General features: G+C 41.5%; 1 protein-coding gene across 4 annotated transcripts in view; it reads left to right on the forward strand.

Annotated features, from left to right (window-relative positions):
- Positions 1-1,709: 1,709 nt before the first annotated feature.
- Positions 1,710-18,440, forward strand: part of BICD2 (BICD cargo adaptor 2) — a 123,305-nt gene continuing 106,574 nt past the window's right edge. For all 4 annotated transcript variants that reach the window (XM_042451011.1, XM_042451014.1, XM_042451012.1 and 1 more), the window contains exon 1: positions 1,710-2,267. In XM_042451011.1, coding sequence (XP_042306945.1) covers positions 1,932-2,267 — 336 coding nt within the window. In that variant the 5' untranslated portion in view covers positions 1,710-1,931. The remainder of the gene's footprint in view (positions 2,268-18,440) is intronic.

Below are 18,440 nucleotides of genomic sequence, written 5' to 3' on the forward strand. Positions count from 1 at the left end.
GGGTTCAAATCCCTGCTCAGCCATGGAAACCCACTGGGTGACAAGTGACATTCTCTCAACTTCAACGGGAGGCAAAGCAAGCCTCCTCTGAACAAATTTTGCCAAGAAAACCCATGATAGGGTCACCATAATGAAATTGCTTGAAGACAAACAATGTTTAGAATTTCCAGCCAGTGAGATCTAGTGCCACACCACACTACAAATTCCTGCTTTCGATAAGATGTGGTAATGGCAGTTAAAGTGGTATCAAAATGCTGCAACCCTCTTTGGGTGCAGAATATCGAGTTGTCCCTGAATGGGGTGGAGAGCACTTTGGATGGTACCCCCATCCTTGGGATGAGCCACTTTGTCTCTCAACACTCCTCTCCATTACTCTCTAGAGCCAGCAGTGTCTGACGTGCATTGCAGAATTAATGCAGTTTAAACACCGCTTTAACTGCCATGGCTCATTGCTATGGAATCCTGGGATTTGTAGTTTCGTGGGAAATTCTGTCAAAGAGCTCTGGTGCCACAACAAACTAAGGTATATGGTGCAGAATAGGAGGTCAATAGAGAGGGTTTGCAACGTTCCCAGGGTTACAAGATGCCATAACTGCAAAGGTGGACAAGGTACTGCAGAATGTAGGACACTGAAGAAAAATGTAGGGCATTACCAAATAAAAGCAAAAACAAAACAAAAAACAACAGTTATGTAAATATAAGTAGAAATCCATGCGTCTTAGTTATGAAGAAAACGGAGGACGTTTGGGAATCCTTCCTGGACAGAAAGCTCAAATGTAGGACAGGTCCTGGAAAATGAGGGTCTCTAACCACCCCGTCCTCACAACAAAGGAGGAGAAGGCACTGCAAAATGTAGGACATTAAAAAAGAATGTGGGCCATGCCAAAAAAGAAGCAGCTAAAACACTAATATAAATATAAATTCATGCTTCTTGGCTGTGCTGAAAATGGAGGGCATTTGAGAATGTCTCCTGGAACAGAAGGCTGAAATGGAGGACATGTCCTGGAAAAAGAGGACACCCTGTCCTCACCACAAAGGAGGACAAAGCCCTGCAAAATGTAGAGCATTCAAGGAAAAAGAAACCGTAGGGCATGGCCAAATAAAAGCTAAAAACACTAAATATAAATTCATGCTTGCTAGTTGTGCTCACAATGGAGGACATTTTGGAACCCCTCCTGGAGAGAAATAGAGGACATGTCCTGGAAAAAGAGGACACCCTGTGCTTACCACAAAGGAGGAGAAGGGCACTGCAAAAAATGTAGGACAATCCAGAAAAAAATTGTAGCTAAATGTAAATATAAAATCATGTGTCAATATAAGGCTTCCCAGTCATGGTCAAAATGGAGGACATTTGGGAATCTCCCCGGACAGAAGTGGTCCTGGAAAAGGGAGGTTTGGGTCCCGCTGCTGCACTTCCACTCTCGGCCTGCAGGGGCCACTGTTCCAAGGAGCGCCGCTTTTCCTCAGCCCTCCCGCCCCCTCCGCAATTCCCCTTTCTCTCCCAACCAAGCATTCCTTACAAAGAGGGCAGGGCCTCCTCCTCCTCCCCCGCTGTGCATTGTGGGGCTGGTAGTTCCAAAAGGGCGGGGACAAGCCTGTCCTCTACGGAGCTTCGGACTACAAGTCCTACAATGCCTCGGGCGCGGGTCGGCTGGCCGTTCCCTTTTGAATGCTTTCACTGCGGTTTGCAGCAGCAGTAATAAGAAGAAGGGGAAGAGGAGGCGGAGGAGGCGGCAGGCGCTGCTGCTGCTGCTTGCATCATGGTCTGAGGGGCGACCCAGGAGCCATGGAGCGGCGTGGCTTTAAGGGGGGATGCATTTCTTTTAATTAACATCAATTAACTAATTAGTAACCCTCCTATATCCATATTGGCCCCCTGGCTCCCTTCTGCTGCCTGCCCTGATCATCATCATCGTCTGAGGAGGAGGAGGATGTCGTCGTCGTCATCTTCTTCTTCTCCCCCGCCGCCGCCGCTGGCTCTGCCCGCCGCCGCCGCTGCCTCCTCCTCGCCTCCTTCTCCGTCGCCGGCGCTGCTGCTGGAGGAGGAGGAGTACTCGCGGCTGGTGATGGAGTCCTCGGAGCCCTCGTGGCTGCGGGCGGAGCTGCGTCGTCTGCTGGCGGAGCTGGGCGAGACCACCCGGCAGAAGATCCAGGCCGCCGAGTACGGGCTGGCCGTCCTGGAGGAGAAGCAGGCCCTCAAGCAGCACTACGACGAGCTCGAGCAGGACTACGAGGCCGTCCGCGCAGAGATGGAGCAGCTCAAGGAGGTCGGTAGGCTCCCGGGCGGGGAGAGGGAAGGAGAGGGAGAATAGCAGGAGGAGGAGGGAGAGAAAGAGGAGGGGAACAAAAGAAGGAAGGAGGAAGGAGAAGAGGAGGAGGAGGAGGAAGAAGAGGAGGCAGGAAGGGAGAGGAGGAGGATGGAGAGGGAGGAAAATAGGAAGGAGGAGGAATGAGAAAGAGGGGGAAAGGAAGGAAGAACAGGGGACGGAAGAGAGGAAGAGGAAGAAGAAGAAGAAGGGGAGAGGGAGATGGTGGAGGAGGAGGAGGAGGAGGAGAGGGAGGAAAAATAGCAGAAGGAAGAGGAGGAGGGAGAGGGAGGAGAAGAGGAGTGGGGAAGAGGAGGAATGGGGAGGAGGCGGGAGGGCCTTTCTGCCGGATTGGGGCTGCTGGAGGGGGCAGTTTCTGGGCCCATCCCTCCCTTGGTGGCATTTAAGATGGAGGGGGGAGGAGCGGGGTGCAAAGGAGGGCAAGGGGCTGCAAAATGTAGGGCATTCCAGAAAAACGTAGGACATGGCCAAAGAAAAGCTAAACGCGCTCATAGAAATGTAAATCCATGCTTCGTAGGCCTGCTCCAAATGGAGGACGTTTTGGAATTACAGAAGGCTGGAATGGAGGACATGTCCCAGAAAAGGGGTTTTTGCAAGGCCAGGCTTTCCTGCAGGGAAACAAAGATGGGCTTTCTATCCATTCAAATATCATTTTAAACACAAAGCTACATCTTAACATTCACCCAACAAATGAAACACGTAGAGACTCCACCTCATGTATCCGGGGAGAGGCATGTCTGTGTGCTGCAAGATCCCTTGGCATCCTGATGTTCCAGACATGTTTTTGAATGCCAATGCAGAGAGGAACATTATGACCACCTCCACAATGAAAACAGTTCCTAACCTCTGTTTTTTGGGTCTAACTGTCGGTGCTGCTTTGTACATTTTTACTGCCACTCCGCATTATCAATATCACTCTGTTTTATCAGGCACATGGTTAGTCCTCTTTCAGCATTGAATTACAGTCAACCCTCTGTATCCGCAGAGTCTGTTTCCACAGATTCAACCATCCACAGCTTGAAAATATTTTTAAAATATATAAATTCCTAAAAGCCAGCATTGATTTTGCCATTTTATATAAGGGACACCATTTTACCATGCCATTGTATTTAATGGGACTTGAGCATCCATAGATTTTGGTATCCATGACAGGGGAGGGATACCAAGGGCCCACTGTACTTCTTTTGTGTATCAAAATGCATTTCCTTTGTGGAGAAATAACGGTGCCATCTTACACTCTGTGATGGCTCTGCTGCCAGGAATAAAAAATGCAGGGAGAGAGGAGCAAGGCCCAGTGGTCAGAGAGCACCTTGGCTCACTGCTTGGCTGGTTTGAGTCATCTGGTACTTGTGCATTTGTGTGTTTGCTTGGGAAGGGGGTCACCACACAGTTTTGCAGAGATACAAAATGCAGGAGGCAGGAGGAGAGAAGTGTGAATCAGTGGTTAGAGCGCATGTCAGAGAATCTGGCCACCTGGGCTCTGCACTTGGCTGATTTATGTCACCTGGTGCTTGTGTCTATGTGTATGTGGTTATGAAGGGGGTTGACACACGGTTCTGTGGAGATACAAAATGCAGACAGACAGGAGCATGGGCCAGGGGTTAGCCATTGGGAATATGTCTGCCCCAGGTTCTGTCCTTGGCTGATTTATTTCACCTGATGCTTGTGTGTGTATGTGGTTTGCAAGGGGAAGGTCGACACACTATTTCCCATTTTTTGGATTTGCCAGAGGTCAGGGTCAAACTCCCACTCTTCTCCATTTCCAGCCCTTCACCAGCCATGGTTTCAGGCCATACTAGGCATGCTTGCTTTCTGCCTGGTTTAGTGTGGGTAGTGCGCATGGGTGTTTGCAAGCTCACACAAGAAAGCAACTGCATGCCACATCATCCTCATCCCCCTTTGGCTTAATCTAGCTGACTCCGGGCCTGTCTGTCTCTCCTTCCCTCCCTCCCTGCTGGCGTAGGGCTGTCCAGTCCCCTGAAAGGAGCAGCTTGGTGATTCCCTTAATGCACCGTGTCCTTCCCATGACATCTGCCGTCTCTTCTTGCACACTGCGGCAGAACGGGCAGGACGCCTCGCAGATAATACTCTGAAGCTCGTGTGACAGTCTGCCCACCAGAGACTGTCATCCTCTTTCTTTTCCCCTTGCAGTGGCAGGCCTCGCCTACCAGTGGATGGGAATACTCTAGGCTGATTTTCTCTTTCATAGGATAAAAGCAGCCAAGATCCACAAAGCCATGATACTTTTATGGGAATATACAGTGGGCTCTTGGTATCCCCTCCCCCCATGGATATCAAAATCTGTGGATGTTCAAGTCCCATTAAATACATAGTAAAATAATATCCCTTATATAAAACAGGAAAATCAAGGTTAGCTTATTGGAATTTGTATATTTAAAAAATATTTTCAAGCTGAGGATGCTTGAATCTGTTGATAAATAATCAGTAGATACGGAGGACTGACTGTAATTCAGTGTTGAAACTTTGTGCTTTTTAGTTGTCCCCATAAAGATATCACTGTTTTATGGGGTTTGGATGTTATTGTACTTTGCTGCACGGTCAACACAGCTACCCTTGGATATATTTTCTTTCTTGTGTTGTATAATGTGTACCTTCAAGTCCTTTCTGACTTGAGGCGACCCTAAGGCTTTCTGGGGTTTTCTTGTTCAGAGGAGGATTATTTTTGTCTTCCCCTGAGGCTGAAAACATGTGACTTGCCTAAGGTGATGGTCACCCAGTGGGTTTCTGTTTTCTTTCATAGGAGGGGAAAAAAGATTGGTTTATGATTTTAGTTCTATTGTTGTTGTGTGCCTTTAAGTCGTTTCCGACTTCTGGTGACCTATCATCGGGCTTTCTTGGCAAGATTTGTTCATAGGAGGTTTGCCATTGGCTTCCCCTGAGGCTGAGAACATGTGTATCACCCAGGGTCACTCAGTGGATTTCTATGCCTGAGTGGGAGTCCAACCCTGGTCTCCAGGGTTGTAGTTCAACCCTAAAACTACTCCACCATACCCATAGATATCATTATATTTTAAGTTCAACCTTTTTGTATGGTTTTTGCTGTAGGTGGTTTTGCTTGATTTTTTTTTAATTCTGTAAGCTGCCTTGAGTTGGGGAAGGAGAAGGAGATATATAAATAAGTGATTGAATGGACAATGGTACAGGCTTCTGCAAAAAATGTCCCATTTCTCCTCCCCAATCCCCAGTTTCAAGCTGGCTCAGTGAAATTAGTTCCTTATGTCTGAATTCTTCTTCGTATTCTTCTGACTGCTGCATTGTTTCTTCAGATGCACAGTTACTGATATTTTGGGAATGTGGATGTTTATTGTGTAACCTGAGAAACAAACTTGCATTTTCAAACCAGTAACTATGGTCCAAAACACACAGCAGAAATAATCCATCATTCTGGGAACTTTCCAGGCTATGTGGCTGTGTTCTGGAAGAGTTTATTCCTGATATTTCGCTAGCATCTGTGGCTGGCATCTTCAGAGAATGAAAATGCCAGCCACAGATGCTGATAAAACTTCAGGAATAAACTCTTTCAGAACACTGCCACATAGCCCAAACAGCTCACAAAAAACTATTTTGTTGATGTTGTATACGGCTTTTATTAAATATCCCGTATGGACACTATTTTGCCCATGAACATTTTCCTTACCAGCACAGTTTTCCATTACTTTATCCATTCTCACAATCTATGATATAGTTGAAGAATGGATATCTATAGTCTTGCATTATTTTGGTTTGGTTTGATTTATGACCTGCTTTTTGGGACACAAAAAAAGTGGATTTTTTTTTACTGGGCAAACAAATGTCATTCTTCATCCTAGCCTTTTGTGGGCACTGTAGTTAGGCAAAGAATGGAGCCTGGCTGCTGTTTGTCGTGTTCAGCAGCATGATGGGAGAGAAGTATAAATTTAAAGATTTGGAGGGCAAGCTGTCTTCTTTTGTTTTATAAATCATATTGAACAAGTCAATTAAGAAACAAAAGCATTATTTCTTCGTTCTGGTTTGAAGGTATCAGATTTAAAAAATGCTGATAGGGAGCGTTTGAGGGAGATAAGAGTGGCTGGGTTTCTGTTGTGGCATATTGGAAATTTGCTAGCCATAGGAACAATAGTGTATACCCAGCTTAAATGTTTCCTTATCAGAGTAAAATCTAGCTCAACTTTAATTGAATAGTACAAGTTCTTATAATGACACAGTTCGTTAATGGGACTTGTTCTATACCAAGGTGCTTAATATCCCACAATTTAATCAAGGTAGTTTTTAAAAGGTCACTATTAATTAAAGCCATCTAGGCTTTCTTTAAACCAATGTAAGTGTTCTAATCTTTGTTGGTTTCTAGTAAGTTTTTAATCTGTGAAGAGGATGGGTACATTTTCTGGGAAAGGTTTTGCAGGGAATGTGGTTACATATTTCACTAACAGTTTGATGACTTTGTGCTCCCTCTTCTATGCAATGTTCTAATGGAACATCTGCACCCATTGGTGGCACAGATGAGAGATCTTTCTGTGGCTTGCAGGGGAAGGAGATGGGGTTTCCAGTAATCAGATAAGAAGGTGGGAATTCAATACTCCCTTTGAATCTTGTTGCCACTTCCTATGACTACAACCACTAGAATATATTGTGCAAAAAATTAGGCCAATGCTCTCTGCTTATTACTAGTCTCTAAATAAAAAGCAGAATTTATTCTGCTTTTGTTTGTGCAGAATATTTTTATGCTCAAGCTGTACACAGCATTGATAGAGAGACTTGAATATGGGCTGGGTTTGGGAAAATTATAATTCTTTAAAACCTTTATGTTGTTATGAAATCTGGGTCTCATTAAGCTTTGCTAAATCTTTAACAGATGTATAATGAGCTGCCAGGAAAAAAGAACTAATGTACATACTGCTTATACACAGGAACACAACTGTTAAGCTTGTTCATAAGACTTCTAGTCTTTTCCTAAGTTTAGTCCGAGGTTAGTTCACTGGATCTTCAGCAAATATTCTACAGAGATGTACTCTACAATGGCAAATACTGAAGGTAAAAGGCCATTCCACTAATTCTTCTAAGGCCAACCTGGGTGGCATTGTTCAGGCCCTGTGGAGATCTCGTGTTAGACTAGGATGACACAGGATACATCCTCACTGCAGAAAAAATCCAGGTTAATACCCCTTTAACTGCCACGGCTCCATGCTGTAGAATCCTGGAATTTGTAGTTCAGTGGGGCACCAGAGTGCTAAGCCTAACTATCTCACAAAACTACAAATTCCAGAATTCGACAGCATTGAGCCATGATAGTTAAAGCGGTATGAACATGGATTATTTCTGCAGTACCAATGCAGCCACAGTATAAAAAAGTGTGGTATTCAACAGGATCTAACAGGGCAATTGGTATGATGAGATGATGCAGTAAGACTATCTTGCTGTGAACAGTGAAATCCTATATGCAGCAAATGCGTATATATGGAATCAGAAACATCTGTTGACCCAATCTAGTACAGTGAGGGATTACTCTTGACTCGCAAGACAAGCTAATTAAAGCCCAGGTTAGCATGCACTAACGGGTCTGCAGCTCAGCTCAGCTTTTTAAAATTTTAAGAAAATACAGAGCAGTTCTTTAGATTTATCAGCAATCTGTAATACTTACATGACAACCCAATATATTTTAAAGAGAAATAAGGATAGCTAAAACCAAAGCTATAATGTGAGGTCATCCATATTCATTCCATTGCATGGCAGAGTTGCTGCAGGTTAGTATCAGCCTGCTTGAAATCCATCACCTCATTCATATAATCAGACATGTGATGGGCAGAGTTTGGTCTGGGGGCAGCTTTCCAAGTCCTAGTACTATTAGTATAGTACTGGATAGTATTGGTTTTCTACTGCTCATCCTGTTCTAGACTGTTTCTTGACTGATGAAATGAATATTTTATCAATTTGAAAATTGGTCTGTGTTTCGTTGTTCATCTTAAGATAAAGTAAATTGGAAGGGTCCTTCTCAATCATGGGCTCTTCTAGCAATGTAAAGAAATTTTACTGCATGAATTAGAACATGTTTCAGTCTCATTCTTAGTTACTAGTGTGTTACCAGCTCAGTCATTAAACAAAAGTACAGGTTGTGAGAGCATTCAGTTGTCAGTTGTGGGAAAAGCTTGTGAAACAGAATGCATCTCAACTGTTTGTCAGGCAGTGATGAAAAACGGTGTAATTTATTTCCTCTGAAGAGGAAATAAACATTGCTAGGACATGCCCAGTTATTATGTTTGTGTTCTTGGTCATTGTTGCACATTAAAATTTTTCTTTGATTAAGTAGTGAGATAAATTGATAAAGCGTTTCTTCCATCTGAATGTCTAAGTTCAGGTTTGCATGCTAGTTAAGCAATGGGAAGAATGGCACAGGAGTAACTTCCATCCCATTGCTTCCAGTGTAACACTTGCAGGGAACTGATGTGTGTTCCCTTGCTGAAAGTGCTACACAAAAGAGGTACTGTTTGGTGGATCACAGAGAGAGGGTAGCTGGTGCCTTGATAGGAGTGAGAAGTAAGGAAGGAAAAAACATCTGAAAAACACCAAAATGAAGACCCAGCAAAATGCAAATGAAACCCACCCAGGATTAGGTTTTTTTTCCAGCAGATGATGGATCATTAATTAAGCAGACACAAATCTTCCTTTCATATCCTCCAACCCTGAGGCTTTGTCATTTAACAACAGAACAATACACAGATTAACATCAAAGTCACTCCTCCCTGCCCAGGGTCACACAGTATATCTTCCATGCCTGCATTCTCTGATGATGCCAACCACAGATGCAGTGAAACGTCAGGAATAAACTCTTCTAGAACACAGCCACATATCCCGAAAAACCACCAAAAACTATGCTGGTGACAGCTTACTCCAAATGTCAGGCATTTCTTGGTAATTTTGTGGATCTGTTAAACAGAATTAGAGATGAGGGATCTGAAAGGTCAATGGTCAGGGTTTTGAACAGGCAACTCCTGACACCACCTTCTGAGTTCACCTTTCCAAGAAACACAAGAACCAGCACAAAAAAGTGCCTTCAAGTCTTCAGGTATCCTAGAAGGATACCATGGCTGATGGTCTCAAAAGCCCCTGAGAAGCCTGAACGAACCAGCAGGGACACATGTTGAAAGGCTGAGGTTGAGGATTTCTCAAGGCAAACCTAATGTACAACATAGGAACTGCATTTTTAACTGCATAGTGTTGAACCTACTGACCTTAATTCTCACTTCCAGGATACTGCCAAGTTCCAGATGGTTCAAGCAGACCAGTGCTGCTTGAACCCCCTGTTATTCTGCAGGTCCTGAAAGCAAAGCAGAATGTGAGATGTATTGTGGGTTTTCTTTTCCTTTCAGTTTTAAAACCCCTACCATTTATCTAAGGAGCCTCCCACTATACAGAAAGCATTATCATTATTTCTGGGTGGCTGCCTAGTAGATAGGCACTGGACTACACAAGGATCAATATTAGAAAGATACTGCATAATTCTTGCATAAATCTGATTGAAGAATTGTTTTTCCACATGTTTAGGGAAGAAAGCAAAAACTGGTGATATGGTGTAGTATAGTCAGCGTCTTAGTCAGATGAACATGGAACGTTGAGACACAAATCCTGTTTGTTACAGCCAGTGGATATTCTAGACCATTTTTGTCTGTCTTTGAGTTTTTGTTTCTTTCTGCAAAATCAAGATCGTTAAAAATGCATGAGAATAAAAACAGTGAAGGGAATGTATGTGTCTTAGCACTAACACCATAAATTAGGATTTGGTGTTTGAGGTGTTTCCTGAACTGAAGACAAAGATTGTGTGCATAACCTAATTACTGGCTGTCTTGGTGGTTTGTAGGGAAAAAAAGGCCTACAATATCTACTTTAAAAGAGGTTATCTGCTCTGCATGGTGCTTTGATCTGCATTTGTGATGTCAGCTAGTTTTATAGCGAGCTGAAAACTTAAGATGAAAATGACTGTGTCTTAGAGTTGCTTTCTAATTGGCTCACAAGGACAGCGACTGTCATTCTTACAATTAAATTACTTAGCGAAGACAGATCTGACTGTACTATGAATTATTTATTTGTCCTATGCAAAGAATGCCATTGTGTCTCTGTGTATGTAGACGCTCTGAAACCAGGTGTGTGTGTGTGTATGTATATATACTGCAGGTACAATATATCGGTAATATAAAACTCACATTCCTGTTAACATCTTGTGGGGGTTCTTTATTTTTATGTATATATATAAAAATCTATCCCACCCTGTATCCTAAGATCTCAGGGTAGTACTGTACACCATAATGTCAATTTAAGAAATAAATAACAATAATTTAAGAGACTAAAATATATTAAATCATTTATAAATCAGTTTAAAATAATCTGAGCATAGCACATGTTTAATTTGGATGAAATCAATAAAGCCCCAAAGGCTTTAACAAAAGCCATGTTTTGACTTGGTGCCAGTTGGTTCTCTATTGTTATTGCTGTTGTTGATGATGTATGTCTTCAAGCCATTTCTTACTTATGGCAACCTTGAGGTGACCATATCAGGGGTTTTTCTGGGGCTGAGAGTGTGTGATGGGTCTCCAATGCTCAGACTGCTGTACCATGCTGGCTCTCTCAAATCTTTGAGTGGAGGCTATTCCATAACCTGCGTGACACATCAAAAAAGGCCCTTAGTTGCTCGGAAAGGGCAATTATTATTATTTTTAAATTCACTTCCATCAGTCTTTATGCAAGCAAAGTGAAAAGATATTTTCTGGTTCTAAAACATTGGCCAATAGCGTAATAGCTAAGAGCTTAAATTGTGCTAAAATTCATGTTCAACAAAGAAATGTGATAAGAGTTCTTCCAAGATTGAATGTTTATTCGTCTTCCCAAAGATCTTGCATGTACAGAACTGCCATGCTAAGGAGAATGCTTCTAGACTAGACTGGTTTTCACTGAAGCCTTCCTAAAATGTTTAGTTGCCCCAGGGCATTTTAATGTTCAAGGAAGGAAGCCCACGTGTTAGAAGATAGGTTCCTCTAAACTTCAAATCAGTTTCTGTATCAACTGTCTGGTTTGAGTCAAAAGGTAGCTGGAAAAAGAGCATACACGACGATAGCTTTTCAGTTAGGAATGCTATCCTCAGCTTCCCTTGCTTAGCACTTTGACTCATAGATTATTATTTTTTAAAATATTTGTTTCTGACCATTTGAATGTGGATTTTGCCTTCCAGAGACAGAGGGGTGCTTCCCATCTTCAGAAGCAGGCTCTAATGCAGTAAAGGAATCCCACTGGTGGAATACAGGCAGATGTAGTACTGTAACAATGTGTCCATTTTGATCAGCTCCCCACACTCCCCAATCTTTCAGTCTGCTCTGGAGAGTTGTGGGATCGCTGGCAGAGTGTGAGAGGTAGTCTTCCAGGTGGCAGTGGGAGAGAGAAATGGACACAAGTACTTTTCCCAGCATGAATGTTCTAGGTAGAATTCCACTCAAAGAATACTGGTGCCAGTAGAATCGTAAAATCATAGAATAAAATATAAAATCATAGGTATACACAACTAAAGCACTCTTGAAAGATGCCCCTGTTTAAAGACCTCCAAAGAATGACAGTCCATCACCATCCAAGACAGTATATCCCAATGTTGAATGGCTCTGATAGGAAAGAGGTTCTTCCTAATGTTTAAGTGGAAGCTCTGCTCATGTACTGTAATTTGAACCCATTGAAGTTCGCGATAACAGGACAGCTAAAACAGGATAGCAATAACATTTACATTTCTATACCGCTTCATAGTGAACTAAGCACTATCTAAACGGTTTACAATGTATAAGCCAATTGCCCCAACAAGCTGGGTACTCATTTTACCAACCTGTGGAAGGATGGAAGGCTGAGTCAATCTGGAGCTCTGTGGGATTGAAATCATGTTATGGCTGCAAAGTATACAGTTATTTGTTGCAGTTATTCTTCATGTCTTATTTTGTGTTTCTGCTATTTTTAAAGTTTTTGCTGTTTGGGGTTATAGTTTAAATGATATGTTTTTATATTGTTTAGTTATTGTCTTAAGAGATTTTTTTGTAAGCCACATTGAAAATATTTCAAATCATTAACCCACCTAGACATAATCAACATGGAGCACAGTCCACCTGGGAACCTTCCTGTTCAGTCCACACCTAAATGCTCTTCTGAAGGTGTCCTTTTTTCAGTGGGGTTTACACTGGAGAATTTGCTGGTGGATGTGCCCATGGCCCAGATTGGTGCTGTGTGTGCAAAATTAAGCATGCAACAGTATTTGCCTTTTCTTTTAATAATAAACATGCATAAAGGGTGAAGAAAAGTGCTAGTATTTATGAATATTTATGATGAACTTATCTGCTTTGCTTTACCAGTTTTTATTTTTTTTAGAAACCTTTTCCCCCAGGAGCAAATTCACTTAACATATTCCAGTTTTTCTAGTTTAGTATGCTAAGAAGAACTAGCCAGACTGCATAGGAGAATAAATAACTTTCTCTTACTGTATGCATAAATAACATTCCTTAGGCTGAAATTCTTGCATCCAGTTCCCTGGCACTAAGCACCAGTGGATTCGATGGGACAGGCCTGATTTTAAAAACCCTGCTCCTGTCTGCACTTACTTCTATCTTCTTTCTCTGTTCTCATCCATCTTGCTCTTAAGCTCCACAGTTGTTCAGAGGTCCTAAGATGAAAGCACATAGTCAAGGAGTCCTTGGAGAGAAGCTGGGACTGCAATCTGAGTGGAACCAAGAGGAAGTACTGAGAATTTGCAAAAGCATTCTATACATAATCTCAAGCAGAGTTTTGAGACTCACATTTCATCTGTCATCTCAAATATTTTAGCTATTCCTTCTGTGCTGGGATTTTCTTAGTAGCATCTCCACAACTTTGTCCACATTTTATACTCATATTTAAACCGCTCTTCCCAAAAGACAGTCTGGAGGCTGAAAAACAATGCTGTCTGAATGACATTCTCTGGAGTGATCCCTGAGTATTGTCATTGCATTTCAGCTATATATTATTCAAGAGTTGGATTTATCTTTAAAGGTTCATTTTTTAGAAATAAGGTAAACCCATGTGATTTGAAGACTTCTCCTTCCTTAATGGTGGAGGCAGGGAGGAACTCATGCTTGAGTGAATAGCTCCACCATTTCCTTTTTCCATTTTACTGTATGTGAGGTTATGACTAATCGGTTACACTGCAGGGCCATAAGGCTACTTCCATGGGGTGACTCATTCTCCAGGCATTCATCTGTGCTTTCTCTCTCCACTTCTGGCAGAAAGCAGGGTCGTATTTGCTGGTAACCGGGCAACAGAAGAATATAAGCGAGACTGTGGAATATGATCTATGAAAAACCTAACACAGGGAGAGACAGAAATAAACACTGGCATCTAAGTAATTCTCATAGCTGAGTGCAGAAAGGAAGACAATTATTCAAATATAGCAATGTGTGTTATTTTTGGTTAACTGGTACCCCACTCTGTGCCCCTAAATACCAACTAGAATTTAGTTGGGAAAAGCTGCTGACCTTGTTACAGAGAAGTGATGTGGAAGGGAAATATTTCTATCTCTCTGGGCCATTCTTTTTTTGGTCTAGAAGTCTGTTGTGCAGGTGGAGTTTTGCCAAAGGCTGATTCATTGTTCAGTTTTTTGGGGGAGGTAGGTGTGTGTGTGTGTGTGTGTGTGTGTGTGTGTGTGTGTGTGTGTTGGGGAAGGGGGAGAGATGATGTCTGCATTCCCATGGGACATACTCAAGGTGATTTCACCCATATGGGTCACCTGGTATGTTATGAGCAAAAGTCCTAGGAAAATGTTTCCATGCAAGGCCTAAAATCTATTGGTCATCTCAACTAGAGTTGACCCATTGAATCAATGGGATTGACTCAGTAAATCACAATTGTTTCAGTGGGTCTACTGTAATCAACAATAGGGTTAATACTTAAGCATATATTTGCAATGTTAATTAAATGACTCCTGTGTCATTTATTTTAAAGGCCTCATATGCTAGGAGATAAAACAGCCCAGGAACTTCTAATTTTCTTCATTCTTTGTATGCTGATATAAGATTTCTTTTTTTCCCCTTTTTGGTTAAGTTTACTGAACAGTTTGTTGTTGTTAACTGCCCTCGAGTTGATCTTGAACCATGGCTACCCTGTGGATGAGACATCTCCAAGACCTTCTGTCCTCCACTGTTCTGCGTAATTCCTGAAACTCTGTACCCATGACCTCCTTAATAGAGTAACCATCTAGTATGCGGTCATTCTCTCTTTCAACTTCCCTCCACCTTTCCTAGCATTATTGTTTTTACCAGTGAGTACTTCCTTGTCATGATGTGTCTGAAGTATGACAGCCTCAGTTTTGTCATCTTGGCTTCCAGGGAGATTTCTCCAGGACCCATTTGTTTGTCTTCTTGGCTGTCCACAGAATCCTCAGCAGTCTTCTCCAGCACCACATCTCAAATGAACTGATTTTCTCCCTATCTTGTTTCTTAACTGTCCAGCTCTCACATCCATGCATGGTAATAGGGAATACAATGGCTTGTATGGTTTTAACTTTTGTACTTAGTTGTATATCTTTGCATTTTATGATCTTTTCTAGTTATTTCCTAGGCACCCTCTCCATTTTTAATCTTCTTCTGATTCCCTGGCTGCAGTCCCTGTTTCTATCAATGTTTGATTCCAGGTTTCAGAACTCTTACTATTTCTATTTCTTCATTGTCTAGGTTGAATTTCTGTAGATTTTCCGTGGTCATTATTTTTGTTTTGTTTTTTATATACAACTGTAGGCCTGCTTTTCAACTTTCTTCCTTCATCTTCCTTAGTAGGTGTTCCAGGTCTGTGAAGTCTTTTGCTAGTGTTGTATGGTGTCATTTGCGTACCTTAGATTGTTGATATTCCTTCCTCCTGTTTTCACTCCTCTTTCTCTGTGTCCAGGCCTGCTTTTCTTATATGTTCTGCATACAAGTTGAACAGATAGGGTGAAAGGATGCAGCCTTCTGACTCCTTTGCCATTTGGGGACCATTCTGTTTCTCCGTGTTTTGGTCTGACAGTATACTCTTGTCCTGAGTATAGATTCCTCATCAGGACTATCAGATGTGTTGGTACTCCCATGTCTTTAAGGACACTTAATAGCCTTTCATGATCTATGCCAGGGGTAGGCAACCTGCGGCCCGGTGAGGCCTTGGGACTGGCCCCAGCCCGGTCCTGCCACCGATTGCCGCCGGGCCCTTTGGCCTCTCGTGCTCAGGGGCAAGGGAGGCAATTGTCTATAGACGCCTCAGAAACATGCATTTATATTAACATTTTTTTAAAAATCAGCAAATTTCTTTGCGTGTCCTCCACTTTTTTAAAAAAAAGTGCCCACCATTTGAAAATGTTGTCCTACATTTGTCCCAGTTTATTTATTTATTTAATTAAAAAAATTTAATTATTTATTTTTTGGCTTCGGCCCCCCAGTTGTCTGAGGGACAGCAACCCGGCCCCCGGCTCAAAAAGGTTGCCTATCCCTGATCTATGCAATCAAAGGCTTTGTTATAGTCTATAAAGCACATGTTGATTTTCTTTTGGAATTCCCTGGTATGCTCCATTATCCACCGTATGTTTGCAATGTGGTCCATAGTGCCTCTTTCTTCCTGAACCCCACTTGGACCTCTGGAATTTCTTTCTTCATGTATGGTTGAAGTCTGTGTTGCAGAATTTTGAACATAATTTTGTTTGCATGGCAAATCAGTGCTATGGTTCTATAGTTGCTGCAGTCTTTTGTATCTTCTTTTTTGTGGATGGGGATTTATATTGACCACTTCCAATCTGTTGGCCATCGTTTTGTTTTCCATATCTGTTGATATATGTTGGTTAGAACTAGAAATGACCCTGTCAACATGGATTGCAGCAGTTCAATTGGAATATTATCTGTTCCTGGTGGTTTGTTTTTTGCCATTTCTCTTATTGCAGCTTCCACCTTGCTTTTTTGAATTTGGGGTTCACCTTCGTATGGCTCTTTGTTCTATGTGTCCTTCATGTTGTCATCTCTTTTATATAACTCTTCTGTGTATTTCATCCAGTGTCTTTATTCCTTCCTGGGGTCTTCAATTATGTTATTTTTATTGTCATAGAGCATCCTGGTCCTTGTTTGAATTTTCTTTTGATTTCTCGGATCTTGTGAAATAGATCTCTTGTTTTCCTCTTTCTGTTGTTGTCTTGTATTTATCTCCATTGGTCGTTGTAGTAGTTTTCTTTATCTTTGCACACAAGTCATTGTACTGTAGCGTTCATGCTTCTTAGTTTGTTCCTATCTCCCTTTTGTTTTTTTGTTTGCCACATCTTGAAATGAACAGTTAGAATAAGAAAAAAAAATTACACCTAATGAGCGGCTTTTTAAAAAGATGGTATAATCTTAGGAAGCTTTATGTTTGTAAGACGTATGGCTGTGGAGTAATATAACTGCAGAGAGTTGTATGGTTTTAAGCATGCTCTTGTTAAATGGAAGTAAATTCAGTGGGTCTAGAGCTCTATTTTGAAAAGCTCAAGTTTTAGATTTTTTTTAAAAATTAATTTTGACTCACTACAGACATTTCTTGAATCCAAAGAGACTGGGATGACTCTTGGCAAATAATGAGGAAGATATTATCCTTTTAGCTATTATACATCCCTCATCTTCCAAAGTGATATGTCCAATCATTTGCCAACAATGTCCTGCTACATTTTATATAGGATGGGCCAGACTGTACGCAAAATAATGAATGGACATCAATATGACAGAAATGGCAGCACCGGTATTTGAAAAATCAGTGAGGGAACACTTGTATCTCCCATGGCATTCTGCCTTAGACCTTAGGGTGAGCCATTTTGGAACAAAAGAACTTCAAAGACAGAACCCAATGGGAAATGTGGCCTGCAAAGGAACAAAGGCTTTTAATCTCAAATTAGTTTTCTCTCCCTGTCCTTTTTTCATTTCTGTTCCCTGTCCTTAATAAATACAGTCCCCCACCTGCCAGAGTTCATAAATAAGTTAAACTCTGTTTCTTACAACTTTAACTGGGCAGATATTTTTAATTGCCATACATATGTTGATCTGTTTCTGGTCAAACATTGCACCTAATCTTTGTTTAATTGCAACTATTAGTTTGAATTTCTGTGCCCTTTGCATTTCAATTCCCTCATAGCCTCCTCCTACTTAAGTGTGTATAAGTATCTGAAAATGGAAGAGAACACTCCATGTATCTGAAAATATGTCTGCAAACCTTTAAAATATACACCAAATCAAACTTGTTAATCTTTAAGAAGCCACTAAAGTTGCTGTTGTTGTTAATTTATGTCTTGGCTACTGTGGCATGCAAGTAGCTTTATTAGTGATAATACAATTGACTGTAATATAATTTTATGTTATTTTAAAAAATCTGTTTTTTAAATCTTCTTGATTTTGGTTCACATAATTGTATACCTTGTGACTCAATAAAACAAAATTAAATTGGGCTGATTTATTAAATGGTACCATGAAATAGAATGGCAAATAATGTGTGTGAAAGACATATCCTGTACCTAGGAAACTTTTAGTGTAGAGTATATCTGCACTAAGCAGTTATACCAGTTCCATACTGTTTTAAGTGTCATGGTTCTGTTCTATGGAAGCCTGGGATATTTAGTTTGGTGAGGTATTTAGAATTCTCTTCTAGAGAGGTATGATGAACTCCCCAGGACCAGAGCTCTTTAGCTGAGAAATCTATAAATACTTTACTAAGCTGCAGGTTGGCGGGTTCTTCTGTGATGGAGCAACTGCTTAACATATGGTATCTATCTGTTGTAAATGTGTAGTATAGATATACTGCCCATTGCCCTCCTTCCAACAACATCTGGAGCATCTTGCCACAAGTTCTTCTTGGAAAAGCTTAGTGGCTTTGTTAGTTGATATATATAAATCACTTAAAGTAACATAATATTTGCAAATGTTTTGGATCTCCTCCCCTTCTTCTGAGGCCTGCCTGATTAAAGTTAATCTTATCTGCAATGTTTGTATGAAAACAGATGTGTTGTCTACACCGGCCCTGTATAATCTGCTCAGACAATATCTGACTTCTTTTATGTGGAGGGAAATCCCCTGAATTTGACCTTGGAATTGT

Source organism: Sceloporus undulatus, chromosome 2, assembly GCF_019175285.1.
Source record: "Sceloporus undulatus isolate JIND9_A2432 ecotype Alabama chromosome 2, SceUnd_v1.1, whole genome shotgun sequence".
In the NCBI taxonomy this organism is placed as follows: Eukaryota; Metazoa; Chordata; class Lepidosauria; order Squamata; family Phrynosomatidae; genus Sceloporus; species Sceloporus undulatus.